This window comes from Paralichthys olivaceus, chromosome 11, assembly GCF_024713975.1.
Source record: "Paralichthys olivaceus isolate ysfri-2021 chromosome 11, ASM2471397v2, whole genome shotgun sequence".
NCBI lineage: Eukaryota > Metazoa > Chordata > Actinopteri > Pleuronectiformes > Paralichthyidae > Paralichthys > Paralichthys olivaceus.
In genome coordinates this window covers 3,596,242-3,610,486 of record NC_091103.1, presented here as the reverse complement: position 1 = coordinate 3,610,486, position 14,245 = coordinate 3,596,242, and the positions used below count along the sequence as shown (strand labels likewise).

At 41.2% G+C, this 14,245-nt stretch overlaps 1 protein-coding gene across 2 annotated transcripts in view; it reads left to right on the top strand.

Annotated features, from left to right (window-relative positions):
• Window positions 1–14,245, top strand: part of sorl1 (sortilin-related receptor, L(DLR class) A repeats containing) — a 53,106-nt gene that overhangs the window by 13,897 nt on the left and 24,964 nt on the right. For both annotated transcript variants that reach the window (XM_069535074.1, XM_069535075.1), the window contains exons 5-8: window positions 221–288; window positions 2,374–2,554; window positions 10,521–10,622; window positions 11,406–11,575. In XM_069535074.1, coding sequence (XP_069391175.1) covers window positions 221–288; window positions 2,374–2,554; window positions 10,521–10,622; window positions 11,406–11,575 — 521 coding nt within the window. The remainder of the gene's footprint in view (window positions 1–220; window positions 289–2,373; window positions 2,555–10,520; window positions 10,623–11,405; window positions 11,576–14,245) is intronic.

Sequence of the window (14,245 nt, the reverse complement as noted above, 5' to 3'; positions counted from 1 at the left end):
AGATTTTTGCATGTAAGCTCTTTTGGTTTCATTGTCGAGTTCAAGCACAAAAGTGCCAAATGGCTCCCCAGTATTCTCGTCACAAGTGAAAGAGCCAAAGTAAAGGAATGAGCTTGACCTACATTTTTACATTGCACCCCCTCTTCATCTTCACCCTCCCCCTCTCCCCCCTACCCGCCTCCCTCTACTTGCACCCTCTCTCCCTTCCTTCCCCCTGCAGCTGTGGAAATCAGACGACTTTGGGGAGACATGGGTGTTGATCCAAGAGCATGTGAAGACCTACTTTTGGTAAGAATCCCTGATCACAGAGGTGCTGTTCAGACCTGGTGTTATTATTAACATCCGTCTCAGGTGATGCGATCACAAGAGGACAGCTCGGAGCTCATCACTTCACACCTGGTGTTAGAATGTCTCCAGAGATCGCTTGTGATCGAACCTCCCTTCTTGATCATATTTGTTCTCACAGCAAAAAAAAACATCAGACACATCCTGTTGTAAGTGTGTTTGTGTGTGTGTGTGTGTGTGTGTGTGTGTATGAGAGAGAGAGAGTGCGAGGCAAGGAGGGGCTGAGCTTTTACAGTACATGAGCTTCGCACAGCTGTACAGGAGAATAATTCTAGACTAGAAGCCACACAGACATATAGGCTGTGACTCACAACATTTGCAATTACATTAGGATAAGACACGGCAGTGAGCTGGTGACAATGTTTTCTGGAGTTTTAATTTTAAACTACTTCACCAGGCACAGCCAATTATCCAAAAGAGTTCTTCTGATATCTCATGAGAATGATGCTCACATAGTCACAAAGTCAAACCTTTGTCATGTGGTAGAACAGAAGATTTGCAGCTTGAATGTGCAGCTGATAAATCTGCAGAGAAGATTTGATCCATTCATGATAACATGGAGCAGAATCTCTGAGGAAACTTTCCAACTTCTGAAGTGCTCAGTGAGTGTGGATCAATCAGAGGATCTACGCCAAGTTAAAAGAAGTCAAGCGTTTTTGTTCCTGTATTACCTTGTAGACAGCAGATGACCTTTCCCTTTAAACACGACTGCATGACTCAGACTGATCTTCTTTTAGGACGGGGAAGTGAATGTGTTCACTATTTGCTGTAAAGAGAAACCTGTTGATATTTTCCTACAAAACCATTTCAGTAAAAAACAGGACTTGAGGAAAATGAGAAACTGCCAACACAGTGGAGGAAGGGTGTTTCAGAGGCGTTTAAAAGATGTATTCAAAGGAAGGGACAGAGACAGACTGGGAATAGCTCTCCAAGCACTCTGTGCCCAGACAGTGTCCATCAGTTAAACAGGGCTCTTTGAGAGAATGCCACTGAGGCAGAGCTGAGCCAAGACACTGCTCTCTCTGTTCGCCTCTCGAGACTCCGCAGGAAAACACTCTGATTTGGAAGGCACAAGAAGCCGTGAATCTACTTCATTCATTCTGGACGATTCTCTGCTCCGTGGCTTTTGAAGCAACCTTAGTCATAAATAGTTTGACCGTGCTGTCTGTCAAGGTTGACCAGATATTTTCACTTTAATAATCACGTCGCAGTTGATAGACTCAGACGTTTATTTTCTTGAAATTTGCCCATTTCTGTAGCAGAAACTGACGAGGACTCTTTGTCGGTGTGAGAAGCTTCTGAAGCAGCTCAGTGAAGGCCAGAAGTACTCAGTTATTCCAGGTGGTGAAGCAGGTTCTCTTGACACTCACACTTCTGAAGATGTTGAGTAAAGTTCTTCGAGCTGGAACGATTATTCAGATGTTGAACAGCCTGTTTCTCACCTTATTTTACAATGCAGGTGAAATAACTGAGAATAGCACCTCTGACACTGATGTGACGTGGTCCACTGAACAGAAGATGTCTCGCTCTGTTGTACTTGTCGAAACTGTGAAACACCTGTGGTTGTACAGTGTTGTTACAGAGTTATGTGTATTCTGTCACAGCTTAAACAAGTCGGGACCACAGCGTGCAAGTAAGTAAGTAAGTTTGATTATAGTTTGAACAGAATCGATTTAGAATTAAGCGACAGCATCACAGCAGCTTTTTGGTGATGACACATAGAAAGTGCTGGCCCGTGAAGAGAGAGAGACTGAAGAGGGTTTCCTGTTGGTGGTTGGCATAGATGGAGGAAGGGGGTGTTAAAAGTTTTATGTGGGCCTACTTGTACTCCATTAAGTAACCTCGAAAACTGCTGTTTTTGGAAGGAAGCAAATGGATTAACGTAGAAATATGCAAACAAAGTGTCTCAAGAAGAGTTGGCTGACAAACATCTCTCGTCCTCCATTATCTGCCCTTGCTTTTTACAATACCTCTTCTAACATCCTTCCCATCCTCCCTTTCTCTTCCTCCCATCTCCCACCACCCCAGGGGTGTGGAGCCCTATGACCCCCCCACCACAGTGCTGGTCCAGAGACACGAGCCCCAGGGAGTGTCCACCATTCTCAGCAGCACCGACTTCTTCCAGAGTGAACAGAACCGCAGAGTGATCCTGGAGCAGGTGGACAGCTTCCAGCTCCGAGACAAGTACATGTTCGCCACCACCACTCGGGTAAGAGAGAGAGAAGTCATTTGTAGTTAAATATATATGAAATGTGTTTAGTTGATCCAATGACACTACTCAAACTGTAACAGTTTATTCATTTCATTTTGATTAAGAATGAATTTACAAAGGATGTTTTGACCACAATCTTTTTCTTTATCAGTCTCTATGCTAAGCTAATCACACCGCAGCTCTAGCTCCATTTCCTAAATGTTATTTAGTGGCATAAAATATCAAGTTGAAAATCGAGTAATACTGCCCAGGAACCCTCTAAATCTAATTTAATCATTACAATTTGCAGTGTAGTATGGTTGCTAGAAAGTAATTAAGCACATTTGTGTGTTTCGCTGTATTGTCGCAGAGCAGTTCTCCTGTGGTTAGATGGATATCGTTCCTGAAATGTAATGTAGCATCTTAAACAAGGCATTTCCTGCTGTGCACCTGCATGCATTTTAAAAAGCCCACATTGTATTACAGCAAAGTGAAGCAGTGTAGTGAGTAACCACTTTCCCACTTCAGCAAATTCTGCTGAGTGTAACAGATGTGAGATCAATATTTGGCTGGAGGCAACTGGAAACACTGTATGTTTGTCTTTGTTAGTCAGTGTTTGGATAGTGGAAGCCTCATTTAGGCAGCAGACAATTAGAGCCAAGGGTAGATATGATTAGGATCTCACCTCCTCCCTTGTTAAACATGCTGCTCTGGACAGAAATGCTTTTCAAAGAAATGTGAATACTGCTTATGCACTTTCAACTAGCGACATGATCTGAAGATGCTGAGGAAGCTGTTCTCTGTGGCCTGTTGTTTGTGAGTGTCTGAGAGAGATCGTGATCTGTCTGTGTTATCTGCAAGTGCATGATCTGTGCGATGGAATTTACAGTGAACACAACAAGAAGGCAGCGTTAGACAGTGTAGATATAACTATATACAACAACATAAAGCAGCCTCAATCATTCCCTGTGGAGGATGTGGTTGATTCTAATTAATAATGTTCATTCTCATTGTGTTCTAAGAAGACAGAAGTCTAAACAAATATTTCAGGAAATGCAATACATATCCCTTGTCCCTATTTGATAGGTGAGTCCTTTATGGGTATGCTGCATTTGGGCAGTGACATATATTGGTTCATTTAGTGCTTTAGTATTGTTTATTTTATTAAAATGAAGCTGGTTGATTTTATTCACATTCATACACAACAGGGTGACGAAACTGCAGCCTTCTTTTTTCTACATCTTCAAACACTATTTAGACAGAACAAGGAGATGTCACACATTAAGATAATACAGCAGGAGCTTTCCTGGACCAGGAGTAGGATGATCTTCACTGGCAGAGTCAACCACCTCCATCCAGCAGGGCAGGCGTGGGGCTGAATTAAAAATCCGACCAAAGGTTGTTGAGGTCTAGCAGAACATAATGTAGCTACAACTAACATCAAGCGAGTACCACACTAGCTCTGGCTCACATCGGCTCACATCGTCTCACATCGTCTCCCCACACTTTGTTCTTCTGTCTCAGGCTGACTACACATACCAGCACAGAAATGGGCACTTGAGTTATATTAGAAAAAAATATTTTAAAACTACACTGCCCTGCTGTTCATGATCCCCTCATCTGGAATCTATGTATTCGGGGCACAATGCCTTCTCGGGGTAGGGAAGTTAGAGAGTATTGTTTCCAGACCTTGACTTGTGGGGCTGAGGTGCCTATTGAGAACTATTTGAGCTCTCTGGGAAACAGTTCACCAGTAAGGCTTTGTTGGTGGGATTAAGACAAGCCATCACTTTTGGCAGCATAGCTACGGCCAGCTGCTACATTCATGAGCAATAGTGATAGTGAAAAATGATGACAAGCATAATCCTATTTTAATAGGATTAGAATAATGGAATATCACAAGGGCTTCTGGCAGTGCCGAGCTGCTCAAGATAATTAAGGAGCCATAAATGGAGGGTTTTATCTAACAATAGGGATCTTGAGGAATAGAGTACTAATCAGACCTTAAAGAGCTCAGCCTTTGGTCCCATCAGTGTGACCTGGGGGAGATAACTGCTTTAATAGATGTACTGGGGGTGTTGATAAGGCCCATCCCTGCTCTTCCCAGTTACTGTATCTGTCATACTGTATATTCCTCCTCATTTCAATCTCAGATGCTCTATGAAAAAGGTCTGTGACAGAGTAAAGACAAGAAGTGGAGACTGGAGGAAGGATCAAAATGGAACATATCCTGTCTTTTTGCATATCATTGTACCATTGAACCATTGAATACCTTTTCTGCCATTGCCAGGTATCAGAGGAGAAGCCAAATGTTACGAATTATCTGCCTTTTGCAAGTGAACCTAAGCGAAGCTAAGTCAGCACTGGGATTGGCACCAAGCTTCAACAACACAATATTAGCTGTTACACAACAGGCTTGCAGAGAGTGATACATAAAGCAAATTCTGAATCATCAACTTGTGGATGATTCCTTAAATCTCATCATATCCCAGGATGAAAATTATCTGTCTTTCATTTAATTGTATTCTCTGGCAGACATTTAGAGTTGGAGCCTTGAATTTGAGATAGAGCCAGAAACGAACATATGAAAGATGAGACATGTTGACATCATGGTGTATTACAAGCCAATCTGACTAACAGCATTGCCAGAGGTGCACTGAGCCAGTGGCTCGTGAATATGTAAGATGATCCCTGAGATATGGGCTGGGATAGAGCAGGAAGGGATCCTCATTGCCAAAACTGTAAAGTGCATAAAGGGCTGATGGGATTCAGTCTACACCAGTCGGGTGAAACAAACTACTTTGCCTCAAAGGTTGGACTTGTGACATTTCCAAATCATTGCGGTTTGCGTGCAGGTACCCGTTGTCAGGATAAAATGTCAGCCTTAAATAAGAGGCGTTGGGGAACACACGCTCCTCCTCTCGGCTAGTCATTAACAAATGTCACCCTGTTGCTGTTCAGTGTGGGAGAGGAGCTCTCTCTATAGCTTTGGAGCTTACAAGGAAATATAAAGGAGAAGTTTATGCAAATCTCTCGAAATATTTGAGCATCATTTAGCACAAGCACCAAACAATGTTACAAGGGTGACACATTTGCTTAATTATTTTTGAGCAACTTGTGCTTTGCTTAAATCATAATGTAGTGTGGGGGCGAAGTGATAGCCACATGGTTATGCTGCATACCACATGGGCACAAACCTTGAGCAGCTGGTCCTTGGTTCTACTCGGATGCATGTTACTCCCGTGCTCTCTGACCCTGCTTCCTGTCTCACCTTCACTCTCCTGTCAAATAAAGACATACAAATGATATTTATAGAAATATTTATTTATTATTTTAGTAAGAATGTAGGGACCACTTCATACTCATGAGGGACTGCTAACACATGCAAGGTGAGAGTCATGAGACAGCCGGATGGAGACGGCTGAAGACATCAGTAACCATGGTAACCTTGCCAGCCTCTGTACTTGTACTATAACTGTAGCACATAACTTAACAGACCTTGAAACACGAGTACAGCCCTCTACAACCAAAAGTGCAATGCGACTAATGCAGCCAATGCAGTGATCATGAGAGAAAGTTGAAGTCTATTAAAATATAGCTCTGTATAGGCTGTCTGTGTAGAGAAGTATTGGATAACAGCAACATGGAGCCAATGTAGTGAACTGGAAAGCAGAGTAGTGTGGAAAAACTTTGGGAAGTTGGACAGGAAATGCATACTAGACTTCTGGGCTGTCTGTGTGGTGTGTTGGCTGACACAGCGAGGTGGGAGTTGCAGTAGACGATAAAGGCTTCAATGAGCACTTGGCCACCTCCCTTGAGTGGAAGAAACAAATCACTCAGATTTTAAGGCTCATTTCACAGAATGTTGAAGTGTACAGATAATACATGAATAACAGCGCGGCATCGTCAATATAGCAGTTGTATGAGCTTTGAGTTGAGTTTACAGGACAGGACCAAGTGGCGCTGTAGATAAAGGGTCCTAGCATTGAGCCCTGTTGAACCCCTGTAACTAGGGTGTGCATTTCAGGCACCCATCTGTGTTACAAGCAAGAGAAGGTGTCCCTGATGGTCAGATTTCAACATTGTTTGTGAATACTGATAAAAGTCACACAGGGAAAAATCAATTATAGACAAAAAAATCAAAATTTAGCATCAGATGTTGACGTCTTACAAAAAATTGAAAACATTTCACGTGATGTCTTTTATTCCTTGTAGTTCATTGTTTAGGAATAGAGCTCCAGGTGTTAAATTCAATGTCTCTTTTAACGTGTATCCAAAGAGATGCCGGACATCTATTGCTCTCCAAGTTGAGAGGATTTGTTTATTTTGAATGCTGGCATCTTTAATTCACCTTCGTGATAATGGATAATTGGACATTTAAATCTCATTCTAAGCTTAATTAACCGGTTTGAGATGGAGAGCGGCAATTCTTGGTGAATATTTTGGTTAACCTGTCCTGAGTGTACTGAGTTTTCTGAGTTTTATGTATTTGTATGCCACCACAACAGCCATGAGGCATTGTGTTGTCAGGCTGTCCTTCTGTCAGACAAGGATTGGATGGTGTCAGCTCCTCCATATTTCTACATTCATTCAAAATGATTGTTTTCATGTGTGTTTGCCACCTGCATTGTGTTTGTCTCAGGGATTTGCTACTTAGAGTAAGGATCATTTTGAGAGATGATGATCACAGTGTAGCTCACTTACTGTTGCCAGTAGGTTGCAATCTGTGGTTTCACTGGAAAAATATATCATTACTATGCCACTTACATGTGTAAATACATCACAGACATTCTACCGTCCAACTTTCCCTCTTGACTCATAAAGTAAACTGAGCCGAAAAACCTTGACTGAGTTACTGTTTACAGACTGGAGGAAGAAAAATACACAGTACTTACATATTCTTTTCTGACCTTTTGTCATTTTGTATATATTTTTCTGTCGGTGCTCCGTGCCTCCAGTTGTACCTCTCTCCATTCCTTCCATTTGTCTCAGTGTAGTTTTCTGCTTTGCTTTCACATCACACCACACAGTCAATGTGGGCACTACACTGGACAAATCAATAGAGTGAGGCTGAAATGCTTTGCTGGAGACGGGGGAAACTCAGGCAATCAAGAATAGACACAAATCTCTCCAAGGCCCACGCACAAGATTTTTTTTTTCATCTATACAAGTACAATGGAAGTTGCTGATAGCTGGTATTGTGACTTTAAATAACGAAATGGTTTATTACAAAAATAAATAAAAAGCAAGGATAGGAATGAATTTCAGCACTTCCTTGATTTTTGTCAGGTTGAATAACCCTCTGAAACACAACAACACAATACTACAGGTTGTTTCTCCTTTAGATTCATATTGTGCACCATGTCCAGAGTTAGCTGCAGTTAACATTAGGAGAGCAGGGATAAATGTTTTCACTGTTAGATTGTATTACCCTCAGTTAATCAATACTAATAAGATAACAACAAATAGAAGTGGAAATCTTTGTTAGTCAGCTAAATGTTAGAAAATACATCTTTTGTCCAGATGCAGACACATAATTGACTCATTCTCATGTTTGTAAATTAAACATGAAGCTAGAGGGCTGTTTGCTTAGCTTGTCTCAAAGTTTGAAACAGCTTACCTCTGTCCGTAGGTGAGCAAATGCTCCTGCCACAACTTTTAAAGGTCACAATTTTAGAAGTTTCTTGAGTGTGGGGATCAGCTCCCCCCCGGCCTCCAGTCATTATAAGCTAATCACACCTTCTTCTGGTTTTAAATCAGTATTAAACAGACAAGTATGAGAGTGGCAGTGATCTTCTACTGTGTGTATAAATGTCACACTGTTCTTTATTATAATTGTAAAAGTGAAATCATTTGCAGTACATGTTATTTTCAGGGGATCCCACTCAAACTTGTACTGTGTCTGTGTCTTCTGTCATCCAGAGTCTGGACACTAAATGTGAGGTCACCAAATGAGTCTGAATTCAATGAAGTGATTCAGTGTTGAATGCAGGTTTGATAAAATCCTGTTCAACCTCAACCTCCGTTTGTCAACCCCGTGGTCTGACTCTGCAAGGCCGATACGTGATTATTAAAATATGAGGTGACCATTTGTGTTCCTCTGAGTGTAGCACAAATGTAATTCTAACATCCCAGACAAAGTAAGTATAGTGGATGTGTCTCTGAGCTCTTTGGATTCCAGACTTTCCCCCCTCTCTCTCTCTCTCTCTCTCTCTCTCTCTCTCTCTCTCTCTCTCTCTCTCTCTCGAGTGTGTGTTGCTACTAAAGGCTCAAGCAGGGTGGTCCAAACTAATTCAAAGCAAAATAATGAAGCTGCACGGCTCTCTGTAATACATTTCCCTTTCCATTTATAGAGCAAGGGAGAGCAAGGAACGAGACAGAAGAAGAAAGAGTATGTAAATTGTAAATTATGAAGACAATGGAAACAGGTTTATTCACAGAGACGAAAGAAGACTTATTTCTTCTCTTGATATAACTATAGATTTGAAGAGCTTGGACAAAAGGATTATGTTTTAACACAGTTCATGAAGTCATAGACGTACAAGACAGTTTAGAGGGTTACACTCCACTTTGGAGGTCTGTAGTGAAAATGGGAAATCATGCAAATAATTTCCAGAATTCGAACCTTTATGACCTAGAAATAATGTGACACGATGTCGGTGAAGTGCACAGTCTTCTGAACTTAATTTGTTCTTTGTGGATGATAAAGGGTCTGGAGGAAAAAGCAGTCTCAGGCGTCATTAATCTTCTCTTTCCTCAGCGCGTTTGAGGAAACCGTTCATATATAGTTTTCATTTTGGCCTGAGGTCTTCATCCACCTCCTCTGTTTAGATTGAAGCTTCCCACTGCAGAAATGTGTGAGAAAAAAACTTATGTGTTTTAAAACTACACAGTAAAGCTCAAGATCACCAAACTTATTTAAGAATGTAGTGTCTGGTCTGATAATGAAACCAAGAAGAGGAAGTAGATTTAAATTGTGTTTTAAATTGTGTTTTAAATTGGGGGGATGTTTCCTGAAGGCCAAACACTGTCTTTCAAATGTCACGCTGAAGGTTGGTATTGTGGGTGTGGTGTATGAGGTGGTTACACTGGCGTTAGGATTTAGGATGTGCATTTGCTAAGACTGTGTTTAAAGTGTTAATGTGCAATAAAGAAAATATTTATTAAAATATATTTATGATTTATTTAGAAAAGGGACAAGAAATTGTTTAAACATAATATGAGTGAACAAATTAAAAAAATAGATTTCATTAAATTGATGTTATGTCTAAGGTCAACCCTGTGATATTCCTCTTACCTGAGAGTCACATTTCAATTCAGTTGTCTTTGTATATTACCAAATCGTAACATACGTTATCTCAGGGAACTTAACAAGCATTTCTTTTTGTTTTAAGAAAAAATATATGTTTTAAAAATGTGTAAACTTGTGATATAGAGTTTTGACATTTGATAGACAGCTATTGTGCTTCACTTCTTACATCCACGCTTCATTTATAAACACTCCACAACAGTTTATGTGTCACTTACCCATCACTGTACGTTCTTATGGTGGGTACTTCACTCTCAAATGAAAGTCTGAGTCACCTACATCAAAGAAATGCAGATTATATTCCCAGGACTCCGATCAGAAGGTAGCTCTGTTCCTCCCTCCCTCCCACACGCTCTCTCCCCCACATATACAGAGGAGATATGCTCAAGTCATCCACTCAGCCTGCTCAACGTGCTTGTAAATCTTGAATAATCAGAGCGCAGTGTCTCAAAGTGACAGCAGCGACCCTCTCTGGTTAATCAACATCCCAAAAAACGGGACACATTATATTTTAATACTTGAATAGAATAAGTGCATGTGATCTAACTTAACTTTTCCCTCAGGCTGTATTCTGATTCCAAGTTGGAGCTGACAACAGAAATTGACAGCAAGCTGCTCGAGGAAGGTTAAATGGTTTGACTTCAATTGAATGAACTGTGTCCTTTGCCTCTGCAGAAACTGTTTGGCAGCCACGAGCCGTCATCTGTTCAGCTCTGGGTCTCCTACAACCGCCAGCCGATGAAAGCTGCCCAGTTTATGACCCGCCATCCAATCACGGTGAGTCTGCCTCTTACACGTCGACCGATAATTCAGAAGTCAAGAATTTATGGGAGCATCAAATGTTAAAGTTGGGCTGGGCATCGAGCATCCAAACCTTGTGTTATCTATCCAGGTATCTGCACAATAAAGTTGTTTACAGACAAGACTTAAAGTTTACACATATCATATAACATATAGATTATATGGTAGGAGTGATGTCACCATGATGTCTCTATGAAGTCAGAAAATTAAGTCATATAGTGAAGTAATACATAAGCAATCAATAACATGACAGACACCATCTACAGCTGTAGAATAACCAGTCGTTCGTCATTTAAAGGTGCAGGTGGCGTCATGATGACATCGTTATGAAATGGCATGATGCCAAAATAAAGTTGTCTCGTCCAGTTTATTTTGAAAGTATCAGATGTGATATCTAAAGATTAATTTGGAGTCAACATGATCGACAACATTATGTTCCCACAAATGATCAGGAGGTTTACGACAATTAAACTATCGTGGAGTCACCGATGAGTCAAAGTCAGTGTCCGTACGTCCGCAGCTCCTCTCCGCTCCAGTCTGTTCCTGATTTACTGGGTAACATTGAATAAGCAAACTATGTATGAAAACCTGTTTCCGTAGAATAAATACAAACCTACTTCCTTAAATTCTACACAGTGAACAAGGCATCCAGTCTTTTCACTCTGTGTCTAATGCGGTTGTCTGTCTGACAGTAGGTCATTGACCTCTTTATGCCACCCCCCCGCCCCAGACCTCACTCTTGCCCTCTCTGTTCAACAGGAGTACTACATAGCAGACGCATCTGAGGACCAAGTGTTTGTGTGTGTGAACCACCTGAACAACGTCACGCACCTCTACATCTCAGACACACAGGGCGTGTCCTTCTCTCTGTCGCTGGAGAACGTGCTGTATTACAGTCCCGAGGGCTCCGGCAGCAACACGCTCATCAGGTGCAGTAGCGCACGCACGCATGCATGCACAAATTGTGCAATGGGACGTTTTCCACAGAGAATAATAACAATGGATCTTGACAAGAAAACAGGCGTGTTTAGGAGACTGAGTGAGAATTTTGGTGCAGATAAAAATCTGAATCTAGTAAATTTAAATGGTTTTAAAAGAGCAAGACTTTCACTTTACTGAGGTACATTCTTACTAAAATACAACTCTTTTCTTTTTTGATATTTATAACTATAGACATAGAATTTAAGTTCATGCACAATCACTTCTATGCTGCAGATCCTGAAAATAAAGTGACTATGCTTCAATGCTACGTCCTTGAAGTGGAGGGAGTGGACGTAAACATACAAGATGTCCACGGAATGAAAAGTCAAAAACTTCTCAGATTAATATTTAACTGTCACTTACACAGAGGAGGCAGCACGGAAAGAAGGGTAATTATTGCTGAGGGGTAAATTCTTACTCTACACTATTAAGACTCACTGATCCACACACAAACACAGCATTCCTCCCCCCTCCTCCCCTCTCTCTCTCTCTCTCTCTCTCTCATTCCATAAGAGTTCTCCAAATGAAAAAACCACAGACGTCTATCATCAATTATACAGCACACAAGCCTTGGTTTGAAACGAGCCTTCCTCTCTTTAGTTTGTCCAACTGTTCTGTAACCCAGCTAATGTTTTTTCATGCAGTCAAGTCCGGTCGACAGAGCTCCGGCCTGTAGATGAGCTGAGATGTGGCGCTCCGTGAAAAGACAATTACGTTTTAACCAAATAACTTTTATGTTATATCCATTTCGTCCTGTTATTTATTCAGCCAGTGCAGCGGCTGTTTGAAATGTGCATCGGGATGACTGGGCTGACAGAAAAACAACTTGACACACTTTTATGTTATTCAGATTTCTGTGGTCTCGTTACCAGGTTAATTAACCTGCACCTCTTTGAGCTGTGAGAGGAAAAACCGTGCTGTCAGTTGGATGGTTGCATATTGAATATTTTATTCCTGTATTTTTGATGTTGTCTACAACATTGCTCTTCCTTGGGTCCTCAGTTAAACACCCATGAATAACCCGATGTGCGAATTTTGCAGCGGATATCACATGTTTTTGTTTACAGCAAAGCAACACAGGCATAGTTTCTAATCACACTTTTACCGGCCGCTCACTTTTGGTGAATCCAGTGAAGGATCTCATCCTGTGTTCGGCTCATCTGGACATTTTGCGAACAAGATGGAGAAACTCCGGAGGTCAGTGTATGTCTCAAAGCAGCTGGAGAGACAGACCGACAGACAGACATGCCTCAATTAAGAAGGTGAAGGTAGAAATGGAAGTGATAGGGAAGAAAGAACGAATATAATGTATTATCAGCAATGTGGAAATTTGATCCACGTGTCCACGATAAACTACGTCACATTCACCTATATTGTGCAAGAAACTGCAGCAGAGTCGGGAGCAGTCAGATCCATTTATTACCTCGACTGCACTTGGGACAAAGGATTTCTATATCTCTCGATCTGTAACGTTTCCCTGAAGGTAAAATGTCTAATTTACAACAGTACAGTGGATGAGGCGGGTCGTTAATAATAACTCTGTCAGCTTTACTTCATAAGAGCTCATCGTATTCGCTACATAGCTGCTCTTCCCTATAATTTTCGAGGCCACAATCATTATTTTCTGCAGCTTGTTCCTCCTCTCACTGTTCAGATTACTAACACGACATGATCCTGTTAAAACATCAAATGCTTTCCACTCTGCAGAATATTTTGGCTCACTCCAAAGTTGTTGAGCTTGCAAGTTGAGGCGTCATGAACATATCATAAAAATATGCTCAGCATTTTATCCTGAAAGAAATACTGCTGCTTGTGTTCGTGCAGAGGTATTTAACGTTGCAACCATTTGTGCTTTACTCATTATTGGCTTCGTTAAATATTTACATTCACTACAAACACAGACAATCAACCATTCAGATGCTCATCTACGGAGTTAATCTTACTGGACTGTGGGAGGATGCTGGAGTAGCCTGAGAGAACTAAAACACAGGGGGGGGGGGGCATGCATCACATTCATGCACAGGATCATGTTACTTATATGAACATTAGTCATCAGACAAGATCTTACCTATATATTCATCTTGTTGTTTAATTCATTTTAATTTGAATTAATTCAAATATTAACCATACTGACAAAGTGAAAACGCGCTTTTAGTAATTTCTCAGAATGTATTAAAAATCACCTGGTCCTGTTTGAGTCAGATGAGTCCTCTGCAGAGAAGAGAGTGTAGTTTTTAGTTTATTCTTCTACCACATGTGGAAGATTCAGTGTTACTTCGGTATAAACAGTGTTGGCTCAGGCTTGTTTTAAACGCAATGTGCCGTAAACATTAACTGTGGACCTTTTGTTTGTTTCTCATCCTCATGTAGTTGTGATAAACCTAAAGAAAACTTCACAATGTTGATGAATTCAGTTAATCAGCTGCAGACATGGATAGAAATTTTCTTCTGCTATACATTAACCTACCATTGCAGCACTACCGTCACCTGTCGAGCAGAAACAGAGCGACCTCCATACCCGTCTTCCTGCCTTTAACGACCACTCTGAGGTCTATGCACCATCGTCGCTCTTGCAATCAGACGTTAGTGGGCCGGTGGTTTGTTGAGAGGGACATTAG